At 46.2% G+C, this 25570-nt stretch overlaps 1 protein-coding gene across 5 annotated transcripts in view; it reads left to right on the forward strand.

Annotated features, from left to right (window-relative positions):
• Nucleotides 1–15180, forward strand: part of Mboat2 (membrane bound O-acyltransferase domain containing 2) — a 128448-nt gene extending 113268 nt beyond the window's left edge. For all 5 annotated transcript variants that reach the window (XM_041630222.1, XM_041630223.1, XM_041630225.1 and 2 more), the window contains 5 exons: nt 3334–3437; nt 5028–5092; nt 5966–6098; nt 8251–8402; nt 10042–15180. In XM_041630222.1, coding sequence (XP_041486156.1) covers nt 3334–3437; nt 5028–5092; nt 5966–6098; nt 8251–8402; nt 10042–10267 — 680 coding nt within the window. In that variant the 3' untranslated portion in view covers nt 10268–15180. The remainder of the gene's footprint in view (nt 1–3333; nt 3438–5027; nt 5093–5965; nt 6099–8250; nt 8403–10041) is intronic.
• The last annotated feature ends 10390 nt before the right edge of the window (nt 15181–25570 follow it).

Here is a 25570-nt window from a genome sequence, read left to right on the forward strand (position 1 = left end):
GCTTCAGCCTTGCTCTAGTAGCTGAACTCACAAGCATCCCACTGCTTCCAGCTCAAGAGTGCCCTCTTGAGGATGTATAGTTAAGGACCAAGTAGAACGGTTGGTCATTTTTGCCTAAGAAACAAACCCCCGAAGTTCATGAGCAAGGCCCATTTTGCTATAAGATGAAAGTCAATGGGCAGCTGAGCTCATAGCAGATACTTCTCTATTATTAGCGTTAGCCTGTTGTGTGGTAGATTCTGCAAGCTTGATTGAATACTGACATGCATGGCATAGTCTCCGTCTTCAGGGTACCTATACTTTAGCATGGTTTCATTACACTTATTATTATGACACCATTAGATTTGGTTTATCGACCAGAACTTTACCAGTAAAGTGTGCAAAATCACATCAGTTCACGAACGGGTCTGTGACAACCGCCAGGTGGAACAAGTATTAGAGAACAGAGTGCTGTGCCTTTAAGACTGAAGAGGCCTGGAAGGGCCTGGGCCAAGCAGTGTGCTGGGGACTGAATGGAAAAGAGGGGTTGGTGGAGGAGAGAATCCTCCCTCGAGCCCTCCCCTGTACCGTTGCACAAGCCTCAGGAGGCTCCAGATGATGATGTCATGAACTTTATCCATGCGGTGTTCAGCAGCTCCATGTCATCGCCGCACGAATCTTCTGGAATGTAGCAATGAACTCCTAAAGCTCCTGTCCCCACGGAGGAGGGTGGATTGAGGTGGATTGGAGCCTGGTTTGTATGTCATTGGCCCTACTCGCTATGTCACAAGCCTCTTTATTCTTAAGACTGCGCTCTGTTTACTATGTGATATTCAGTGAAGGTGTGGATACTACAAAGAGCACATCCCAGGAAGGCTGAGTAGTTGGTGCCTGGCGTTTGGCTGCTGCCTTTATTTTATTACAGTGAAATGTAGTTTGGTACCAGAGTCCATATTTTCAGTCTTCCATGCAGAAACGATTCAGGAAAAGTGACTTTAGCCTGTTAATTCAATGGTAATAACAGATAATGTCACCTTGTGAGAATTTCTTTTGAGACAGGGTCTCCCTGTGCTTCCCGGGTTAACCTCCATCTCCAGGTTCTTCCTGAGAAGTTTGCACTGTTATGTCTCGTCTGCTGTGGGTTTAAACTAATAATCCCTTAATACTGCTTTTGTTCTAGCCAAGTTTAAACACTAATACTAAGTGAGGTCCCTTAAGATCCACATTTGCCCATTTAAATACTCCTCTAACCTGAGGGAAGCTCTGCTATTTATTCCAAACCAACTTTGTTGTTTTCTTGTTTTTGTTTTGTTTTGTTTTTCGAGACAGGGTTTCTCTGTAGCTTTGGATCCTGTCCTGGACCTAGCTCTTGTAGACCAGGCTGACCTTGAACTCACAGAGATCTGCCCACCCACCTGCCTGTGCCTCCCAAGTGCTGGGATTAAAGGCGTGTGCCACAACTACCCCGCCCAAAGTAACTTTGTTTTTTTGGTTTTTTTTAATTGTTGGTGTTGTAGTTGGTGGAATGCTCTTTGGGTAAAGGCACTTGTTACCTGCCTAATCACCTGTGTTCAGTCCCAGGGACCCATATGTTGGAAGGAGAGATCCAACTCCTGGAAACTGTTCTCTGACCTCCACACATGCACTATGGTGTGTGAGCTTCTGCACACTTATACACACACACACACACTAAACAAGAAAACAAATAAATATAAATTAGGTCTGACCCATTGGTTTAGTTAATCCACTAGCTGCAGGAATATGGGTTTTCTGTACCCATTTGGATTCTTTGGCAGCCTTGTGTGGGAGGAGTGGAGCTCCTTCTGTGTTATTAGCAGATCTCTAATCCTGCTAACCTGCACATTACCATATCGATGGGCTCACTGTAATTTGCCCTTAAACCTGACAGAAGGGTAAAGCTCGATTGCTTACTCCCCCCTCCCCAAGTTGTAATTTTTTGTTTAATCAAATGAGTAAACAATTTAAGAATAAACAATTTAAGGGTAGGGTCCGTGTCTATCAAAGTGTGTTGTTTTGCTGCATTTTGATGGGTTTCTGCTAGTTTGGTCAAGACCCAGATGGTATGAATTAGAAACACTTCCAGTTGGTTCGGAAGGACCCACTTGAGGCAGAAACTTGTATCTTGAGCAGATTTGTAAGCAGAGACGCTCATGGAGTTAGTGTCACAGCCAAAGGGTTGGAAAGTTCTGCAGACAGAATGGGTTCTGGGAGCCAAGAAGGAAAGAAACAAAGACGTTAGCTCCCCCCGCCCCCGTGTGTTTCTGTTTATAATAAAGGCCAAATTGAACGTGTTGAGCTTGGGGCAGCAGATTCCCAACAGTGCCTTCTAGATGGCTAAGCTCACGTCACAATGTTCTAGTGTGTGCCCCAGACTTTAATTCCACCTATCTCCTCCTGGTTTATGCCTGGTGTTTTGTTAACTAACGAGCTGTCCTTAATAGGGTCATTGTGTGTGATAGTTTCTAACCTCTCTTAAAAATGAGAGTAAGTCAGGGCTGGAGAGAGGGTTCACTTGTTAAGAATGTTTGCTGCCAGGCGGTGGTGGTGCACACTTTTAATCCCAGCCCTTGGGAGGCAGAGGCAGGCGGCTCTCTGTGAGTTTAAGGCCAGCCTGCTCTACAGAGTGAGTTTCAGGACAGCCAGGACAATATAGAGAGACTTTGTCTTAAAAATAAAAACAAAAACAGCAACAGCAAACCGCATGCTACTCTTCCAGATGACCTGAGTTTGCTTGCTTATAACCACCTTTAACTCTGGCGCCAGGGCATCCAGTGTCCTCCCCTGGCCTCCATAGACACCCGAGTTCATGTAGCATGCACAAAGAGAGAAACACACACACACACACACATACACACACACGCATTTTAAAACTAGAATAAGCTGTGGACTATGATTGTATTTCACCAGGAAAGGGCTTGCCTAGAGAAGGTTCAAGACCCAGAGTTCAGTCTCTCCAATACTACTAAATCAAAAGCCTATTTCTACTGTTTGAAAGTAAGAAACTGTCCCTATCTCCTGGAAAAATAGTAGATGGGGGCGGAGCGATGGCTCAGCAGATCACAGCATTTGTTGCTCTTGTAGAGGAGCCGGGTTCACTTTCCAGCCCCAATGTGGTGGCTCACAAAATCTGCAACTCCAGTTCCAGGGGATCTCACACCCTCTCTGGCCTCCAAGGACACCAGGCATGTACATGGTACATACAACATGCATACAGGCAAAACACCCAGACAAATAAAAATAAAATACATCTTTAAAAACAAAACAAACATATGTGTGTGCATATCCATATATATATACATCGCAGTAACATTTTAATTCTTTACTTTGTGACAGCCGACGCCATTAACAACGCTGCAGGCTTTGGGTTCAGAGGGTACGACAGGAACGGAGTGGCTCGTTGGGACTTAATTTCCAACTTGAGAATTCAGCAAATAGAGGTTAGTAAACACTTAAGACACTAGTGATGTGACTGTTTAAAGGCCGCAGTTTGCGTTCCTCGGTTATGGTGCGCCGTCTCGAGAGTGGCACTCGTGGTATTGACCACAGAAACACCCAGACTTTTTTTTGGACTGGAATAAAGAGTTTATTTGGGCTTCCGGAAGGTTAGCATCAATGATGATGGAGCAGGATGCAGAGCGCTCACATCTTGAACACAAGCACAGTGCGGAGAGTGAACTAGAAGTGGCGTGAGCTTTCAGACTGCTTCAGGCCACCTCCCGTGACATGCTTCCTCTAACAGGACACACCTCCTGAACCTCCCCAACAGCACCGTCAGCTGAGAGTCAAGCCTTCACATGCATGAGACTGTGGATTATTGCTTATTTCTATACAGAGATTCACGTCTGGGCAAGTGCCTGTCTAGTGCTCCGCATTAAGCTGAATGCTCCCACCTCCCCTTCAGCGCTGTAAAGGAGATGGAAAGGATGTCAAAGCCAAACGACAGGGAGGAGGATCATGAAATATTACCCTGATTTTCACCCCATATTTACTAAGGGGGGACTCCCCCTCCGGGGGGGGGAGGGAGGATGCAGTGAATGAGACTGGTGACTGACGGGTCCTCAGTTAGTTGTAGGAAGTGCTCAGAAGCTGGCTCTGACTTGGAAGGTGCAGGCATAAGGTGTCTGAATCTGTAGTCCGTCCTAGGGAAAGGGGAGTTGGAGATGACCTGGTGAGCCCCTAGAGGAAGAGTAGGGTGAGAAAAGGCAAGCTTCCACCGGCAGCATGCAAAGGTACTGGTGATGCTAGAGACGCCGAAGCCTCACCAAACACAACCTCAGAAGCGCCCAGCACTTACAGGACAGCTCACAGCCAGTTCTGACTCTAATCCCAGGGGATCTGGTGCCATCTTCTGCCATCCAGAAGCACTACATGCACACAGTGCACAGATGCGCAGGCAAAATGCACATAAAATAAAAAATAAATAAATGCAAACAGGGGAGGGGAAAGGAAATGGGTGGTTGCTGAGGTAAGGTGGAGGTTTTGGTATCTATTGATTCTTTAGCGTCATGCTGAGGGACTTCCCACCCCCCATAGAGACCATTAGTTTTCCGCGTTTTCATGCTTAGATGTAAAACAGTAAGGTTTTTCCATACCTTGAGAACCAGGTGTTGTCCTCCTGGGGACATGAGCCGTCATCTTCTTGGGATTAAGTGGAATGAAGACAGAGAAGCATTGGTTCCCCAAGGGAGGATATAGTGACCACTGCTAAACGCCCCCAGATGTTAATGTAGTGGGGGCTTAGGAGCAATTCCTCCCCGTTATGATTTCATTAACAATTGTGAAGGGAGGGGAGCACAAAGGGTAAGTGACATAGATCTCTGGAGCTGTAGCCCTCCGATGTACAGAGATTCAGAAACTTTCGTGGAAGATGTTACTGTATTAGAACAGTGTCGAGGAAGGAACCAATGCTGTGCCTTCGTTACCAAATGAGTTTTAGCTTTAATTTCGTAGAACACTAAAGCATTATTATGTAGACTTACAGCGTCATTATTTTGATGGCCAAAGGAAAAGGTCCCTTTGTTTTTCAGATGTCAACAAGTTTTAAGATGTTTCTCGACAATTGGAATATCCAGACAGCTCTTTGGCTCAAAAGGTATGTTCCTTAAAGAGTCACCTTTGGGCATGCTCCGGCATCAGGGACTTAGGGTTGAGCTTGCTGACTTGGCATTCTTCGTTGTCTGTGTGTTGAATGCCATTGTGGCCTTGGTTTTACCCAAGATATGCCATCAAATCAGAGCTGCTTAGGACTGAGTCACAAACATCCCTGTATTGGCGTCCCCTAATCCTGGTCCAGGCTCTGCAGATGTCTGCGGTAGCCAGTGTTCTCTGTAGCTACTGCTCTTGTGTATTAGAAACAAACACAGGCCTGTTGGTGGTGGCACACACCTTTAATCCCAGCACTTGGGAGGCAGAGGCAGGTGGATCTCTTGAGTTCAAGGCCAGCCTGGTCGGTAGAGCTAGTTCAAGGAAACCTGGTCTGGAAAACCCAACAAAACAAAATTATATAACTTACCCTGGATTTCTGGAATGGAATCAACAGCTCTTTATATGTTGGGCCTGGGACACACATGTGTAGGACCAAAAGACCCAGTCCCCACTCCATAGTCAGAACTCACAGTATCCTTAAAATTATAGCTGGAGGCTGCAGAGGTGGCTCAGCAGTTAAGAGCTTTTGCTGCTCATGCAGAGGACCCGAGTTCAACTCTCACTACCCACAAGGTGGTTATATGTGTGTGTTTGTATGTATACATATATATGTGTATACACACATAGACACACGCACACATATATATACCAGTGAAAAGGAGGTAAGAACAAAGTTTCTGCCCGTAAGTGACTGAGCGAGTGCCCAGGAGGAATGCTGTTTGCTTTCCTGGCTCCCCTAACTGTGTCAGGTCAGAGAAGGACCCTGTGGGCTCTGTGGACTCAGCTCTGCTCACTCCTCTTGCCTCTCCATGATGTCTAGGGTGTGTTACGAACGAGCAACCTTCAGTCCGACAACCCAGACGTTCTTTCTCTCCGCCATTTGGCATGGGGTCTACCCAGGATACTATCTGACGTTCCTCACAGGAACGTTAATGACGTTAGCAGCGCGGGCTGTAAGTACCACATTTTGTTTTATAATTCAGTGAGTGGATCTTTGTTTCTTTGGCTGTGATCAGCGCCATCTGCCCAGGAAAAAAAGTTAGACGTGTGACTGTCCATGGAAACAAGTGGTCACCACGAGCCTGCAGCTTCCTGTGTACCAGCAGAAGCTGTGCACCTAGCAGGCGGGAAGTGCTTAAAACATGTCATATGGCTTATGACATTTTCCGAAGGAGGGAGAAAACAAAGATGGCTAGAATGGGTAGGTCTGAGCCGGTTGGTGGCTACACACGCCTTTAGTCCCATCACTTGGGAGGCAGAGGCAGGTGGATCTCTGTGAGTCTGAAGCCAACCCAGTCTACAGACTGAGTTCCAGAACAGCCAAGGCTGTTGAGCAGTGGAACCCTGTCTCGAAAAACAGCAAACAAAAAACAAAAACAAAACCCAACCAAACCAAAAAGAATGAGTAAGTCTGTTCCTCTCACCACTCCGAAAGATGGGGTAGGCTGTTCCCAGTGGGGGACACTGAGGATGTGTCACCACCCTGCAGAGTACTTGCTGGGGAAGAACCTGGAATGGTTTGGGGCAACAATTGAGATAGCTTCACACTATGAGAAAGAAAAGGAGGACAAATCAGTGTAAGTATTTGAAAGTTAACTAGAGGGAAGTAATGTGTCAAAAAGTATGTTTTAACAAGCTCATTCTAGTGCCTTGTGGGTAAAATGGCTTCCTCTCAGAAGCCAGCAGATGCTCATTTTGCTGTACCCGAGGGAGTAGCGGGAAAGAGTGGCACGGGGCTGAACACTCTGGTAGTCAATACTAACTGGAGCATAGTGGGGGAAAGAAGATGTCTTAGGCATGGGGCACGGCATTGGGAAAGTTCAAAAGCCATGGTGTGTTTTGGAAATGACACTTACCATTAAAGCAGAGTAGCAGAGAGTTCCTGGGTATGCCAATAGCAGAGAGTTCCTGGGTATGCCAATAGCAGAGAGTTCCTGGGTATGCCAATAGCAGAGAGTTCCTGGGTATGTCAATAGCAGAGAGTTCCGGGTAGGCGTAAGGAAGAAAGGAGGCAGGCTGTGGTATCTCCTCACCAGCCCAGAAGCTTGGACCTCTTCCGCCCCTAGCATCAGGGAGTCAGGGGAGGTGCGGTTTCTGTTTTGTTTTCTTGGGGTGCTGAAGAGTGTACCTTGGGCCCCGCAATACAGAAAAGCACTGTAGCACTGGCCTACATCCCCAGCCAGCTAAGGTTTCAAACCCTGGTGAAATGCTGCAGCCATGCTGGAGGAGGTAGGCTCGGGAATAGGCAGAATGGATAGAGAGAGCCAGGCAAGAGGCTGAAAGGCTAGGATTGGGTTAGAACCCCCGAGAAGCGTACCCATTCACGACCTCAGTTCTGAGGATCCCATCTGGCTTTGTTTGTGACCAAGGCCATGCTTCACCTGAGGAGATGTTGTGACACCTGAGACATACAGAAGAAAAATATGAGGCATATGGTAGAAGTGGGAAATCTTGTTTGCTTAGGTTTATACATTTCAAAAGTGCAACATTGGACTGTTTTGAACTGTTTAGTGAGAAGTTGGGAACGTGGCTGGGTGTGCTTGCCTAGAAGGCACAAGTCTCCAACCCCACAGCCAACAAACAAACAACAAACCTTTTTGAGAAGACCTTCCCAGGTTTCATCAGCGAGCCGTGTGTGTGGTCTCTGTTTCTGTGCCTGCTTTTCTGATGAGAATGGAGCACATAGATCCTTCTGGTCTTGCACACACTCAGAGGCTCATCAAGAGTACAGCTGCCTCGTTCACCTAGTGAGAGGAGAAACTGGAGACCCAGCAGAGGCACGCATGGTCTCTGGTTTACCCAGCACTACTTAAAGAACTCTGTGTCCTTTGGTAACTCTCTTAGGAAGCTTCACTTTAAATAAGTTTACAGCCACAGAGCGCTCCTCCAGGCCCTCTGCACAACCCACCATTTGCTCGCTCTTCTCTACTAACCACACACACACACACACACACACACTGCTGGGAGCGGCTGGCCCTGGCAGTTTAAACTCAGGCACCAGTGTGAGAGTTACTCTACAGGCTTGAAACAGTGGCTGTCACCCGTGTATCCTCTGTAGTGTTTATCTAAAGGCGTAGCCAATGTTTTTTGTGTCTTTCTTTCCAGGTAAGAAATAACGTTAGACATTATTTCGTCGAACCCCCTCAGCTTAAGCTATTTTATGACATCGTAACGTGGGCAGCAACACAAATAACCATCAGTTACACGGTCGTGCCGTTTGTGCTTCTCTCCATACAACCATCATTCACGTTTTACAGGTGAGTGTTACTGTTCAGCTGTCGGGAGGAGTGGCTGTGTTCCCAGAGAAAGTTCTGTGCTGATTGAATCGAATACTAGAAATGGTCTTAGTCACCGTGACCAAAGAGCAAGCTGGGGAGAGAGGGTTCACTGCTCAGAGTCAAAGGAAGCCAGTCAGGAACTAAAGCAGGAAAGAAATCTGGAGGCAGGAACTGATGCAGAGGCCATGGAGGGATGCTGCTTACTGACTTGCTCCTCATGGCTTGCTCAGCCTGCTTTCTTACAGCACCCAGGGCCAGCGGACTAAGGGTAGCGTCACCAACTGTGGACTGGGTCCTTCTAGCTCCCTCTCCTTCCCTTCCCCTACTGACCACTGCCCTCCCCTGTTGAGAGAAAATGACTTCCGGCTGGATCCCATGAAGGCATTCCCTCAACTGAGGTTGCTTCCTCCCTGCTGACTCTAGCTACTGTCAAGTTGACACAAAACCAGCCAGTACAGAAATAGAAAGATAACATTACGGCCTCATTTCTGCCATTAAGTATCTTATCAATTACTTCGTAGTCCTAAACCGAGCAGTCCCAAGTTCCTTCGTGGGGCAGCTCATCCCATTCAGCCCAAAGGTGAAAGGAAGTGTGGCTCCCTCAGTGGCACCAGCAGAAGAACCCACCCCATCTCAGGAATACTCAGCTGTAGCCTAAGAGCCCAGCAAACGCTAGAAAAGGAATGGAGGGGGCATGCTTTACCGATTGCTAATTAACACGGTTTTCCAGGGTTAGGAAAGTATTCGCCCCCTCCTCGCTCTTCTGCCCTTGGCTGGCAGCTGAGATCCTCTGTATTTCAGAAGTCACTGTCTGGAAGTCATGTTTTTCATTAATCTTTCATCTGTCCCTGCCCCACCAACCTCCGCTTCTCCCGTGTTAATGATATCTTTGAAATTAGAAGCTTGATTCTCACCACGTCTTCATGTCTGTGGGATTCGGTGGCTTAGCCCAAGAGTTTATGGTCAAAGGATTAGACGCAGACATTAGGATCAAGCTTGATAGTCAGTCACACAGGAGAGAAATAATTGTTAAAGTTCCATTTGAACACAGGTGATTAGTCTCACAATGTGGGTAGGCTCTTGGTTGGATTGTCTGTCCCATTTTTTTTTCTTCAGTCATTTTGAACTTTCAACTTTGGAAGCAGTTCAGGTCCCATCAGACTCAGAGTCGAGTTAGGGACCGATTTTCTAGTGGTTTCTAAGGTACCATCTGAATATTTGGACACTACTGTCACATAGTTGTCTGTCACCTACTGCTCAGTTGTTTCAGTCTTTGTAACTGAGGGACAGTGGGCCGAGCAGTGACTGACAATGCTCTTGCCTGTGCAATGTCCTCTGGTGACCCCACATGTCATTTTGTGGCTGCTTTCAGACTGATGCCCCCGTTAATAAATGCCTTTCTGTCTGCGTCCTGTGTAGCCTCCTGACCCTTACAAAACACTGGACTCTGTCTAGGCCTGTACTCCCGAGCTGGGGCGGGGCTGAGGCGGGGCTGCAGCTATCCACATCCAGCCTACACTGTGGGAAAAGGGAAGGATAATGTAGTGGAAAACCCTGCTATGGGGGCCCTGCTGTTGGCAAAGGCGTGGCTGGTAAACTGTCTTTCCTTTCCTTTTAGCTCCTGGTATTACTGCCTGCACATCTGCAGTATCTTAGTGTTGCTCTTGCTGCCTGGGAAAAAATCTCAAAGAGGAAAGAGCACACAGGAAAATGTTCAGCTCTCACGGGTCAAAAAGTTTGACGAAAGAGAAAATTCTCTGGGACAGAACAGTTTTTCCACCACAAATAATGTTTGCAGTCAGAACCAAGACACTGCCTCTAGACACTCGTCACTAACGCAGTGACCGGGAGAGCGCGTGGTGGCTGTTTCCCGCCTGTGAACAGAAACCAGTCTTGACGCCTTTCCAGAGACTTACTGGGTGGAAATGGGACAGTCTCAGATGGGGGATTTTCTGTACACCAGATTGGAAATGGAATGAAATAACCCTTCCTATGCCATGTTCCTGTGGGTCACGCCTTATACAAAATCTTTCCATGTTTCGATAGGGCACTCTGACCTCAGCCTCAAGGTCATACATGTGCCCTGTCGCTGAATGTACATCGCGTATTCCGTATCCCGAGGCCCTGAAGAGGTGGAAGAGTGGTCGTGTCAATCTGGACGATTGTAAGGTTACCTTTTCCCAAATGAATGTCTTGCCTTAAACCTTCTGTTCCCTAAGATGTTGTTCCCCGTTGGTGTTTTCAAGCATACTAGCGTGAGGAGATGATTTCAATATTTGATGCGGTGTGCCACAAAGTGGAATTGAGGCAGAGTTTAAACCGAATATTTAAGATGGTGGGTACTTGAAAAATGCTAAACATCTCAGTATTCCAAGGGTTTTCTTAAGGTAGCTCAGAGGACCGCACACATGGTAGGACTGTAAGTGGTCGGGGCTGGTAAATTACAGGTAGCTTATTTTGCTGGGAGCTTAATTACCTGGTGTCAGTTAGGGGGCCCTTTCAGGAGAACTTTCTTAAACATAATTAAAGGTTGGCAGTGTGATATTTTAGGCTTATTTTCTTAAGGAAAAAAAATAAGAAGAAGAGGGAAGATGAGGTAAGCAGGACCGAAGGAAGAAAGCACTGTGTGGCCTGTAGCCGCAGGCGGAGGCTTCCCCATTCCGTCTCCAAGATCAGTGACTGTGAGAGACACAAAAGTTTAATACCTTGATCATACTGTGGACTTTCTGAAGAAATCTCTTGAGCATAAATTACATAGAATTAGAAGAGATTTTAAGAGTAACAGTGGTAGATTATTTGAAGTTTTTGAAAGAAATCTCTAGTAATTAAGGTTATTATCTGGTTCATCGGTGTCTTGTCCCTGTCATTTTCATTGCTCTTTGGGAAAAATTTAGGGAAAAGAAAACTTAGTTGCTGAGTCTAAGTGACATTTTTTTAAAAAAAAAATTAATAAATTAGTTTCTACATTCTTTAACTTCATGCATTAAAATTCTTCCGTTGAACTCTTGGTACAGCAGCTATGAGTAAGGGGTGGATTGGAAGCCACAGAACCGAGCCATAGACCATAGGTTCCACCTTGTGCAAAAGGCTGGGCTTTGGGACCAATATTTTTGTGAAATTTGTTTTGCTTTTTTTGCCTTACATTTTCAAATGAAATGCAAATTGTCAGTCTATGATGAGTTGGGTTTTGTTTTTTGTTTGTTTTTGTTTACTAATACACTTGTGAGTAAAGTTAAGGAGGGACCAGCAGTGGTGGTGTAAAGTTTAAGATCACAGTGGTACAGAGAGAGACCATTGTGGCATTCTAGGACTTTAGAGGTCTGTGCTGCAGACACTTTTGCTTTTCTGAAGGCAGGTCGTTTGCATCTGATTACAAGGGTCCTCCCCATCCTCTCCCAGGGAAAGGGCAGGTAAATACTTTTTTTATTTTTCCCATGTGCATGTCGAAATCAACCCAGCTGTAGAATTCTAGAGGAAAGAAAAGAGTGTTTATGGAAAGTATCCATCCCTGAATGTTTGCAATTTCACAAATACCTTGGAGAATCCAATCACTATTAGAGAAAGCTATCAGCCCCAGGGCTTACGAGACAACCCTAGGCATCTCCTAAGGGAAAGCTGGAGAGCCAGTGAAACTGCTGAAGGCTTGCTGGGTGGCTCTGGCCACTTACAGATAACCCCCATTTATTTATTTCTGTTACCTGAACACATTTTATTTCTAGGCCTATACTCTTGAGTTGCTGTTGCCTGTTTCCTCTCAAAGAATTTATAATCAAAGTATTATCATCCAAAATGCAAGACAATGATCATTGTTCTAGTTCCTGAACGATGCTACATGGTGCATCCGATTTGACTGAGTTCTTTCTTTTTTCATTCTTCTGCAGCTACCAATTACATTTATGAGATCATTTTTTTTTGGATGGCTGTCTTCTAATTTGGAGAAATAATCTAAAATAAAATACTGTTTTCAATTTTTCTCAAAAAAATTATGTTTTATAAAATGAACATAATTTCATTTTATAGAATGTTCTATAAAATGAACATAATTTGGGGATGTTGTAAAGGTTATTTTGCTTCTACTTAGAAGGATTTAAATTAATGTTTGTGCTACTGTTAATTGTGAAGGAGGTCGTTATAATATGTGCTTGCTGCATTTAGCCGGCAAAACAGGTTTCAGTGTGTGTTTATATTGTTTTTCCATCCCTAGAGTGTCATGAAGTCACTCTAGAGAGGGTCCGTCTACATTATATTTATACTTCTGTTTTATTCTATACTACTCAGGGAAAATAGAACAAGAATATTCTTCCCTCAGTTTCATTTTCTTGAAACAATAATTGTTATTTTGATGTGTCTCAGCTCTGCTGTTTTTAAAATAACGCATCTTACTTAGAACTCAGAGTGACTGGGGAAGCTTGCTTAGCTTCTGGAATACCTGATGTTGGAGAGAAGGCTGGCTGGGCTTCAGAGGTGCCCATGTCTTAGCATGTTGGTCTCTACCATGGTGACACCCATGCAGGGTAATCCCACACATAACCACTTTTGAAGTCGCCATCTAGAAAGTGATGACGATTCCCTGTAAGTACTAATTGGACTGGCTGGTCCTTGCCCGGCCCGACCCTATCCCCATCCAGGTCCCACCAAAGCTCATCCCCAACTCCCCCACTCCTGAAGGGCAGGTTCACAAAGGGAGCTGATCACTGGCGGCTGCTTTTTATTACTGGAATTTAAGGTGCTTACTTTTAAAAGAATGGTTGTCTAGCAACAGGAAGAATGCCTTTTAATCCATTAACCCAGAATGTGTAGCAACATGCATTTCCCCTTTGCTTTCAATGGTTTCTGTTTCTGCTGGGTAAAATTGGAGAGGATTTATTCCATTAAATACTGCCCAGATATTGCTGATTTTACTGGACAGGATTACCAGCGTGTGTCTTCTTGACAATTATTTCATTCAAAGAACCTAGTTATTCTATATTTTAAATGACAGCAATTTTAAATTGCCATCAAAATAACCGTAACGGTTTTACTTTTGAAGATTAGATTAAACGTTTAGGACAAATGCTCTCCCTGTTTAAAACCTGTACCTCCCCAGTCTTCAAACCCTGAGCAGATCTGGACAGTTGTACTTCCCAGATGTTCATCAGCATCAGCCCACTGATCCTACGAGCTCTCTACAATGGCTGACACATTCCTGAGAGGGTGGACTGCACGCCCACCGAGAGTCAGCTCAAATGCACAGTTATAAACTAGTATTTTGAAGGGTTTTATATTCTGGCATGAATAGTCTACCCTGGCTGAAATTTCACACACCCAGTTGTACCTAGGTGCAGAATTCGAGCTTACACTGTGACTGTAGCCTTAGCTGCCCCAGGACCATGTGTACCTGTTCCACTCCACTAGTGACATCCGAGGACTAGCTGAGCGTTTCTACTCCTGCCTTGGATGCTAAATTTCTGCTTCCCACTGCCCTTGGAAGAGCGAGTTTGCATCAGAGAGGCTTCCGGATGCTGGAGGAAGAGATTTGCGTTGAATACAAATCCACTCTGAATTTTGAGTTTGATGGATTAGGACGTAGCAGTTCTCGACAGTGACTTTACTGAAACACCGTGCAGTCAAATCTATTTATAGTGACTCTCCTTATTGAAAATTTAAAATGAAATTTTCCACATCAATATTTTGTAGGAATGCTCTTATAATCAACGACTAAGCTGCTTTTTGAGGCTCTTGTTGTACAGACGGTGCGGCCAGTTACATTTTAACTAGTAGGCTGCTCACTAATGTTTTGTATGTTTCCAGACAATAATTTATTTTAATAGGTTTTTAACACAATGCACACTCCAGGGAAAAAGTGAGAAGATGCTCCGTGGGTCTTTGGTTGGGGAAACTTTGTCAAACAGAACCTAATGACACATTTATACGCCAGCTAATTTGTCTTGCCTTTAAAGCTGACCGTAAACTCTCAGTGCCATTTTTATAAAGCAAGGGACAGCCTCTCTGTCCTATAAATAACACTTCAGAGATGTATGTCCAACCCCTGTCTGAAACCTATCCATTGATACACAGCCACTCTAGCTAGGTTTTCTTACATTTTGCTACTGTAACCGACAATGGAATCTAATGTAAAGTCAGAAGTTACAGAACAAGGGAGGTAAATGACTCAACATTTCTCAGGCGCTTGCCTGGGATGGAAGAGTGACCGGCTGCTGCCTGTTGCCCACTCTGAGCCTCTGCTTCCTACTGGCTCTGTTTTGGGTTAACTTCTTTGAGAGATTGATTTGTTATTGATCTTCTCTGTCCTTTCGTAGGGGGAAGGACACATGTAGAGTGTTGGACAAGCTTTTAAAAAGATGTGTGTTCCCCCACTTTAAATGTCTTTGGTTCTGTATACACCCGTCCGTCAGTAAAGTCCGTTTGCTGCTGACTTGGTCACATACAGACTCCTGTGTTGAATGAAAATACAGTCCTGTCTATCTTTTGTCATTTTTTTTTTTTTTTGTACGTGAAGGTGTCTCCACACCAGAAGGAACACCACAGGAGGTGATAGGAATGAAAGGGACACGGACTTCTGTGACGTGAAAGCCCCATCGTGATAAGGTGAAGGGGCCTGGCTCCAGATCCGCCTCGCCTTCCAACTAGACGCTAGCAGATAGCAGAGTCCTCCTGACCTGAGTGGGGCCTCAGCTCCCACAGCCAGCGTTCACAGGGTTTCCCTTTGCCTTCCCTGGTGGAGAATATTGTGTGATGGTCTGTGCTTTTTTTTTTTCCACTCCAAAATATTTTTTTAAAAGAAGTTTTATTTTCCAACCAACTCACAAATCCGTTCTCATTGTACGGTGAACTGAAACCATCACTGTGTCAGCGAGGCTGTGCTGTGACGGATCCTAGCCACGCTCGTCTGTCTGTGTCCTCAGAGCTGCCTGGTGGCCGATTGCTGGCATCTGAAGGTGTTTTTAACTTTCATGTTTTTTTTTCTTATTGGTGTGTCTTTAAAACTGATTAAATAGTAGTTTAAAAGAACTTATGTATATGTTTGTTTATTTCAGAGTTTAAATCTAATCTATGGGAGGTGACACAGTGCCTAACCCTGTGAGCAGATGCTTTTTGGTCATTGAGTCTTCTATTACTTATAAACATTATTTCAGTTGAGTTTTTATTCTCACGTGTGCGGAGGCACATGTGCCATGGTGCTTGTCTGGCCAGAGGACAACATGGAGTCTGTTCTCTCTTCCTTTCTGTGGGTTGTGGCCATCGATCTTAGGTCTTGAGGGTTCCCCTCGGAGTCGTCTTGCTGGCCCTCAAGTGTGAGGAACACTGCCTTACCTACTTCAGATGGCAGACACAGCCCTACATACGGATGGTAACTGAAACCACTCTGAGCTGGTGTGTAGATGTATAGCCTACACCAGACTGATCGTTACAGAGGGCATCCGTTTCCTAGTTTAAAGGAAGAGCCGACTTCAAGGGGCTGTGGCTGCCCCTCTCCTACCACTTGTGCCCTGACTTGGTGTTTGCTTTTGAGAAGCTGTGTCCTGCAGGACCTCCAGTGTGTTCTGAGGTCTTTTCTTGGTTCCACTGCGAAGAACTGTGGGGAAAATATATTAACTTTGTTTTGTTTTGTTTTTTGTCTTTCAAGACAGGGTTTTTCTCTGTAGCTTTGGAGCCTGTCCTGGAACTAGCTCTTGCTGGCCTCAAACTCACAGAGATCTGCCTGCCTCTGCCACCCAAGTGCTGGGATTAGAGGTGTACCACCACTGCTCAGCTTAACTTTTTTAAAAATCATGTTATGTGTATGGTGTGTTGCCTGCATATGTGTCTTTACCGCGTGCATGCCTAGTGCGCCGAGGCTGGAAGGCAGCATTGGGTTCCGTGCAGCGAGGGTTCCAGATGGCAGTGAGAATCAGATCCAGATCTTCTTGAAGAGCGGTCTTTGCTCTTAATTACTGAGTCATCTCTCCAGTCCTGTTACACTGACTTTTATTGTTAATTCGAGGTGCTGGGTTGGCCAAACCAAAAAAAAATCCTCTATGGAACATCTGAGACTAGAAGTATGTTATTGTCACCTGTCACCCCCACCACCACCATTTAGTTACCCTCCAAAGTATGTCCAGCATTGCCTGTAAAGGCCATGCTTCAGTTAGGCTAAGAGTAAAAGTAGGTTATATACAGAATTGCTGTCCAAGTGCTGGGTAAAGGAGAATGGATCTCACTTCCCTTGTCTTCAATGAGCTAGGGTGTGTAGCATTCTGAGTGCAGCCTTAGAGCCCGACCCCCACCTCTCCACCCCCCCCCCTCAGCGCAAAGTGCCTGTGCAGTGGGGGAAGGAAGCAGAGCTGGGAAGCATGGGTACTTCAAGGAGCCTTTGCTTCTCTTTGTTGAACTGGGGTGCTGGGATAAGTGCCCAGCTGGAGAAAGAAAGGAAAGCTAGGTCAAGGATTCTACAGAGTGTTAGCCATGGTCGATAGGAACAGCGGGAGCCGAGAGGTTTATCTGCCAGCAATATGCCGACCTAGTTTACGGTACCTTTCCCCCAGTTAGAAATGGGAATAGTGGGGAAATTGTTTAGCCGTTCGTTGTTCCAAAGAAACGCGATCCCGTAGGTACAGAACACACCCGCATGATGGCTGCTCGGTTTGAACCACAGCTGAGTCCTGTTTTTCTCGAGGGTTAGGATGGACTGCAGGACCGTGTCCATGCTAGGCCAGTGTCCCACCACGGCACTGCACTACGGCCTCACTTTCATAAAAAGAATATTGCACACAAGCCTGCGTGCTTTCCTGTGATGCTTCATCTTTGTTTATCAGCCTGACTGAATTTAAAACCACTTAAGACGCATACCTCTGGTCATGTCTGTGAGGAACACCCACTCGGATGTAGACAGCACTATGTCATGGGCTGGTATCCCTGAATAAACGAGAAAACTAGCTGGGCATCAGCATGTATCTCCATCTGTCCCCTGATTGCAGAGGAGGTGTGACTAACCATTTCCTGCTGCCATGCCTCCCTGCTATGATAGACTATGCCCTGGGAGTATATTTCTCATAGAAACAAAAAGTGACCTTCCACCTGTCTAGTCTCTCTACCTCCTCCAAAGTTAACAGGGTCCATATGAGTCCTGGGGAAGGTTTTCATTAGGGGTTTCTCAGTGGGAAAGTTAAAAACAATGTTTATTTCCTCCAGCCTTCCTAGGTTTAGTGAGCCCAAACTATAGGTTGTGCGAGTTCCATCTGCTTGTTGGTGGAACCAAATGTCACCTTCAGTTTTTAAAGTCATTAAATACTGCATTTTTCTTGACTGGTAAAATTTGTTACTCTCTATCTTTCTTATTGTTTAAGGATGCTTTGTTTTACGCTTGAGTCCTTGTCCACAACCTCCAGAGTTGACAGTACATGACTTCTTAGGCCAGTAGGCTTGGAGGCTGAGCAAGACAATTCCTCCAGAGGTGTTATCCCTGGTTGCGGTCTCTTTTCTTCAAAGTGTGTGTGTGTGTGTGTAGAGTATATACAAGTGAATCTAGAAGAGAATGTTGAGTGTTGTCTTCTGTCACTCTCTGTGTGTTCCTTTGACACGATTTCTCCCTGAATCTTGGGCTCCTGCTTTCTTGGCTAGGTTGGAAGCCGGCAAGTCTGGGTGATCTTCCTGTTCCATCTCCTTCCTCATTCCTTCACTCAACCCCACCCCTGTCCAGAGCCAAGGTTATATAGGCCATAGCAGAACACCTGGCTCGTTATGTGGGTGTTAGTTACATGATATAGGTTTCTTTTTATATGATAAGGGTGTTGGGATCCATTATGATTTACACACAAGGCACCCTTAACTGCTGAGTAATTTCTCTGGCTCTGTCCATCCACCACTTTTTACAGCATGACCATGAAAATTGCTCCATAAGCAAGGTTTACAATTTGAGCTTAGTGGCTGGCTATTGTTATTGGATAAGTGAGCTTCACGGCACCCCAGAGGCTATGGAAAGTTGAGTTCAGGAATGCCTGTCTGAGTCATTAACTTCAAGAGGATGTTAAATCACATGGCCTTAGAGTCAAGTTTCTCTCCTGGGTGGTTGGGAGGAAACAAGATAGCTAACAAACAATAGAAATCTATCTTGTGACCCCCAGGCTTTACATTGGTCAGCACAGTACCTCAGTTCTTTTGCCATCCCCCAATATCGGAGCTCCTCTTACAAGGCTTTTCTTGGGCCTTTTTGCTGAGTAACCTGTTGGTTTCCAGTCTCATTTGGTTGCTTGTATTTAAGCATTCACACCATGATAGTCTTTCTAGGTTTCTGCAGCTATCTCTGGCTCCTCTTCCCTATGCCTCATAGTCTGGGCTACTCCGTCCTTCCCTCCCTGCAACACACACACACACACACACACACACACACACACACACACACACCCTCTTCCCCTGTCTTGCTCAGATTGTCTTCTTCTCCATTACCCAGGGGGTATACACCTGCTCAACATCACTGCCTGGAACACGGGCACCTTTAACTTGGCATCTAAAAGTAGAACCCAATTCATTCCATCACTCTGGAAACTTGCACACTCTCCCCTTGGTAGGATTAAATGTCATGACCATTTCCCTGGTTGCACAAGTGAGAGAGAGAGAGAGAGAGAGAGTCATGTACTGCCCTCCACCTCACCCACCCCAGATAGGTCTTGCCCTGAATCTGAGGCTCTTAGTTGCCGAGAGACCCCAGGGTAGATAAGCAGCCCTCCCATCTCCCTTCTTGTCTTCTCCAGACCTTTCCCAACTTGCACACCACAGCTGTCTTCTTCACTGTTTGAGTCGGGCTGGCTTTGACCTTGAACTTTTAAATTCCTCCTGCTTCCGCTTTCTGAGTGCTATGTGGTGCCAGGATCCAAGCCAGGGTTCCTACCAGCTAGGCAAGCACTCTACCAACCAACCGAGCTCCATCTCCTGTCCCTGGAAGATGTCTTTTAGAGCCACAGAACAGGTTTGGATTGTTTGCTTTACACTGAAACTCTTCTCTGAAATATGATCTTAATTTCTTGAGTTCCCTAGCTAACTGCTAAGGTGAGCCCTGTGTGTCTGCGTGGGTGCCACTCACCCCTCGGCACAGAGGCTAACATTGTAGTTCCTCCCCCAGGGAGACACATGCATCCATCTCTTCTGCTCCTTTTGTTTAGCTCCCTTCTATTGCCTCTGTGCACAAAACTGCTGTGGCATCAGGATACAGGGTTCTCCCTCCAGGGAACATGTTTGGGTGCCATGCTCATTATCCCCGTGGGTGTATACCGACCCCATGATGGAATTAATTACTAAGATACATAGTTATAAATTGAACAATGAAAAGGACATTACCAACCAAGGAGGGTTCAAGTGGCAAAGCAATCTGAATGAATGGAAATGATGCAATAAAATTCAGACTAACACCAGGAGCCATGACCCTTCCACTTCCAAGGACTTCCATTACTAATGACTAGCTAGCTGTAGTTGCTGTGTGGCTATAATGACCAAAATTTCTATAGCTCATGGTGTAGAGCCAAGTTTAGTCCAGACTTCTTCTTGGAGGCCATATTTAAGCATGCGAACCACTTGAAACAAATTTCTGGGTTTGGCATAAACAGAATTACCTAGAAAATTATCATTCTGTGTCTGCTAAATTGACAGGATGTGCTTTTTGATGCAAAAATATTCCACAGTCATAGAAAACAACAAAGTTTGATGAATTTTAGGAAATCTTTGTTGACTGGGGTTTCTGTCCTGCTGGGTCGTGCAGCCGTTCAGCCCCAAAGAAATACACAGAGGTCTACATTAATTATAAACTGGTTGGCCTATTAGCTCAGGCTTCTTATTAACTAATTCTTATAACTTATATTAGCCCATAGTTCTTGTCTGTGTTAGCCATGTGGTTTGGTACCTTTGTCAGTGAGGCATTCTCATCTTGCTTCCTCTGTGGCTGAGTGACAACTACAGACTGACTCTTTCCTCCTCCCAGAGTTCTCCTGTTCTCATCGCCCCGCCTCTACTTCCTACCTGGCTACTGACCAATTAGTGTTTTATTAAAAATAATACAAGGTCCGGGCGGTGGTGGCACACACCTTTAGTCCCAGCACTTGGGAGGCAGAGGTAGGTGGATCTCTGTAAGTTTGAGGCCAGCCTGGTCTACAAGAGTTAGTTCCAGGACAGACTTTAAAGCTACAAAGAAACCCTGTCTCGAAAAACCTCACACACTCAGAAAATAATAATAAGACAGGATAAAAGACCATCGTCCCACAGCAAGCTTCATTATGACAAAAACAAACCAGGACTGAAGGTGTATGTAGTCAAGAATGCCTATTTCTACCCAGACCCTCCTATTAGGAGCTGTTTGATCAGTTGTCCCTCCCCTTTTTATTTACACTGCCCTTACGTGGGTAATAAGATGCACTCAAGTAAATAAACAAAATGTACCCAGCCCCCACAGTGGCTACCATTGTTGGTATCTGTTCCATTTTTCCCATCTTTGGTATTTATTGATAAAGATGAATTTTACAAAACAATTCTGAAACCTCATTTTAAGCTTAACATATTTTATGCCTCTCTTTACTCATGTTTACTTAAAGCAGTGGCTCTCACCTTTCCTAATGCCGCAGCCCTTTAATACAGTTCCTTGTGTTAGTGACCCCAACCGTAAAATTATTTTTGTTGCTATTTCATAGTTGTAATTTTGCTACGGTCGTGAATCTAATGTAACTGTGATATGTGACCCCGTGAAAGGGCCATCTGACATCTCCCCCCAATAGGTCGCAGCCAGCAGGTTGAGAATCACTGACCTGAAGAGACAACACTAAGGAGAAAAGAAACAATGGATGCAGTGACATCAGATTAAATAAACCATACGCTCACTGAACTCTGTTTTAACTCATAGAGACTGGAAATTTCTGGAACCTGGAAAGCAGGAGGGGGTAGGGTGTTTGCTCCCACGCTTGCTCCTTGTATTGCTGGACATAATTTCATGAAAGTAATTTTCCTTGGCAGGCCATGAGTGCTTTGACAGGTAGAATGAACTAAGACTTTTTATTTGCTCTTATGCAGAATAACGAAGTAGATCATGGGAAAATTCAGGATGTATCCAATACAATGAAACTGCCGGGTAACTGTCTCCTGACTTTCTGAGTCAGTGTAGGAGCGCAGAGAGAGGGGGCAGCACCCACAGGCTCCTGGCATTGGGTTCCATTGGGAGTTTGGCTTCATGAGCCGTAGTCTGCTTAATGCTTAGGGTTTCTGATGTGGTAGTCTTCAGTGGGAACTCTCTTGTGACTGGCTGAAGAATTTCAACTTGCTGCCTTGGCTATCACATAGATGTTTCGTATGGCGCCACAGGCTCACTACGGTTCTGACTGCCAGATTCTAGAAAACTGTCCTTTGATCACAGCGGCCACTGCCATCTTCATCAGAGCAGCTGTGATCCATCAGGGAGCCTCGAGGTCGGGCCCATTGACCTATCGTAGGAAGGAGTCCAAGTTAACAGACCCTCTCCTGAGATCTCAGCCATGCCCCCTGGGTCTCTGCCAGGGGGATGTTGCTGTGCCCCAGAGGCCTGTGGTCTTGTGGTCTTGGGAGGTGGAGGAGTGCACAGATGTGGAAGAGTAAGTCAGGGGAAGTTGTCATCCATGCTGGGCTGAGACTTTTCAGTGATATGGGTGCCTTGGGGTCCCACACTCCTCCTGTAAGTAGGTATTGTTGGAAGGGGGGTGGAAGGCAGGAGGTGGGGCCTAGTTGGAGGAAGTGGGTCTCCATGGGTATGTATGCCTCTAGGGGCTATATGTTAGCCTGGTCTCTTCCGTATTCCATTCTCTCTGCTTGTCTGCCTAGAACTGTACATCCTCCTCTACCCTATGTTCATAGTATCATGATGTTCTGCCTCGACTGTGAGGCCAAGTCCCCACAGTCTGCCTAAGCCCCTCAAATCTGTGAGTCAAAATAAATCCCTCCTGTCTTAAGTGGTGTGTGTCAGCTATCATCCCAGTAACACAAGTGACTTACACAACAGCTGTCCGTCCCCCATCAAGGCAGACACCCCAGAGCATCCCTGTGCTGGTTTCTTTTCTCAGGCTTATTTCAGCTCGCCAGCAGAGGGTAGAGGGAAATGGGGGCTTGGAGCAGCTGGTCATGTCTGTCCACAGCTGGCCATGTCCATCCACAGCTGGCCATGTCCATCCACAGCTGGCCATATCCATCCACAGCTGGCCATGTCCGTCCGCAGCTGGCCATGCCCGTCCATAGCTGGCCTTGTCCATCTGCAGCTGGCCATGTCTGTTCGCAGCTGGCCATGTCCGTCCGCAGCTGGCCATGCCCGTTCACAGCTGGCCTTGTCCATCTGCAGCTGGCCATGTCCGTTTGCAGCTGGCCATGTCCATCCGCAGCTGAGAAGCAGGAAGGATGCTGACGTTCAGGTCACTCTCTGGGACTCCAGCATCCTGTGAATGCACTACCCACATCAAGGGCAGGGCTTCCCCGCTCACTTCACCCAATCTAGAAACTGCCTTGTGGACATCCTCAGAGAGTTGTGTCTTGTGATTCTGGAGCCCATGGTGGTTCACGCTAACTGACACAGCCTCCAGCACCATCGCTCTTCTTTTCAACCGTTTGGCATTAATTGAGTGTTCGCTTCTCATCTCTGATTAAGAAGCCAGAGAATTCCAAGCGGAGACACAAAGGAAGCTGACCCTTCAGATTTTTATGTATTCTCCCAATTTTTTGTAGCGCACGTATCTACTTTTACAAGCATTTTATATATATGTATATATATGTATATATATTTGCAGTGCATCACACCTGTCTGCTCTCTATGCGCCACCATATAGTTCGTGAACTGGGCAAGGAGCTGGAGATTGAAACACACAAACACTCACAGAGACACGGGTCATCCTTGAAGCCAGAAAGCCCCAAGAACGCCCCCTTTAGTGTGTCCAGGGGCAGCTTATATAGGGATAGCCATGCCCGAGCCAAACACACCAGAAACTACTCTCCTGCCATCAGGAACTCCTGAGGGTCTCATGCTCAGAGCAGCTGTAGGCACTCAGATCAGGGGAAAACAAGTTGTTTACAAGAAATTCAGAATCTGGGGGGTCACAGCTCCCAACATATATTTTTTAACTCTCCTGGGGGAGGGGCAAGTGGGTGTAGATGCCAGGAAAGGGAGAAAGTCACATCCCCTAGACCTGGAATTTATGAGTAGCAGTGTGGGTGTTGGGAATCAAACTCGGGTTCTCAGCGAGAACGACAAGTGCTCTGAAGTGCTGAGCTGGTCTTGAACTGACAGCCATCCTCCTGCCTCAGTCTCTTCAGAGTACTGGAACTACAAGTATGAGCTATCATACCCTCAAGAAGGAACAATTTCAGAGCAATCTGGTATGCAAAGCGTGTTGAGATTTCTGTGGCAAAATATGCTCGACAATGAAACTGAAGCAGAGGAAAACTGGGCCGCTGAGGTCATCAGGCCAGCAAGCTGATGCTATGGGAAAAGGATCCAAGGGCGATTAAATTACAGCTTGGATGGAGAGAATGGCCAGGAGTGGAAAGATAATGCCTATTTTTCCTTCTACATAAAAACACATGACGAAGAGGTAAGCGGGATTCTCAGACTCCATGATTCAGAGTCTCGGGGCCTTGAGTGATTCAAACCCTTAGGGTGCGTTTCTCGGAAAGATCTAGGCAGGCTCCCTGTACTTGGGAAAGACTAAAGAACAATGGAAGGGTGTGTCTTTGAGACGAAGGAGGAACCATCTTAGTTAGGCAGTAGTTCCTGCTGCAGGGTGGAGTGTGAGGGTCCGGAGCGTGGAACCACGGGGAACCAGCAGCACGTGGCCGAGCTGGTGAATGCTTGTGAAAATGGAACTTTTCTGAGGCGGCAGGTTAGCCAAGCTTCACCAGGACTGCCCTGCAAATGCTGCCTCTTCCTTTCCGGACGGCCGCCACATTTTTCGTGCTTTTTTTCTCATCACTTTACCTCATGTTATCTAGTTATTTTTAAGTTATTGAAGCTCTCATTTTAATGCAGAAATGCCTGCTTTCTTTTCTTTTTCTTTTTTGGTTTTTGGACAGGGTTTCTCTGTAGCTTTGGAGCCTGTCCTGGCACTAGCTCTTGTAGACCAGGCTGGCCTTGAACTCACAGAGATCCGCCTGCCTCTGCGTCCCTAGTGCTGGGATTAAAGATGTGCACCACCACCGCCCAGCTCTGTTTTCATATTAAAAAAAAATATCTAAGAGATTCCCTGCCCCCTCCCCATCCCCATAAATTAATACTTGCCCACCCTGAGCAGGGGCTGGGTTCCTGAGTGTTAGAATTGTGTTCTCAGTCTCCTTTGCCTCTCCTCACTTAGCCCAGCCTGCAGGGGGCACCTGACCTCCAGTTCTTAACCATAATGCTTCCCAAAATAGCCCCATGAGAGAATGATTTGCTCCCTAATATTCCCAGGGATTTAGTTTTGACAAGGGGGGTGGGGAGGGGGCAGTAGGTTCCAAGAGCAGGGCTTGTATGAGACTGAGACCTACTTAGCCATGTTCTTCACCAAGAATTCCCAGTATGGTTCTGCAGGGCCTAGATGTCCCTAAATTGGGGACCCAGCATGTTGCTCTTCTGCCTTCCTCATTTAGTGCTGTGTTCCAGGGCCCCCAAAGGCAGACAGTGGGTTGGGTTTGCCACCCATTCTGCTCCCCCCATCCCCCGCAGAGCTTGGTGTAGGTAAGTAGGCATGAGCCTGGCGCTGCCTAAAGTCAGTTTTCTGCTTGTGGAGGCTATCCCGTTAATCTACACACTCCTCTGCTGGAGTTTCAGGTGTTTGGAGGGTGGTCTGGGAAGCTTGAGTGAGAAGCAGAATGGAAGGCCAGGGTCTGAATCCTCCAGGAACCCTTTGGCACAATGCGAGTTGCCAGGGCCAGTCCTAAGGCCACAGGAACCACATTTCTCTGATCTTTCTCTTCGTGAGATTTTTTTTCAGTGATCCCTTCCACCCAGGCGCTGAAACCATCTACCCTCCTTTCCTTCCTTTTTTTTTTCTTTTTTTTCTTCCTCCACTTTTTGGTTCTTTTAAGACAGGGTCTCACCATGCAGACCAGGCTGGCCTCTAACTCACCAGATCCACCTGCCTCTGCCTCCTAAGTGCTGAGAGCAAAGGTGTATGCCACCACCAAGCCCGGGGTTGACCCTC

Source organism: Microtus oregoni, unplaced genomic scaffold, assembly GCF_018167655.1.
Source record: "Microtus oregoni isolate MIOR12 unplaced genomic scaffold, Mior012 000034F_ref0000314, whole genome shotgun sequence".
In the NCBI taxonomy this organism is placed as follows: domain Eukaryota; kingdom Metazoa; phylum Chordata; class Mammalia; order Rodentia; family Cricetidae; genus Microtus; species Microtus oregoni.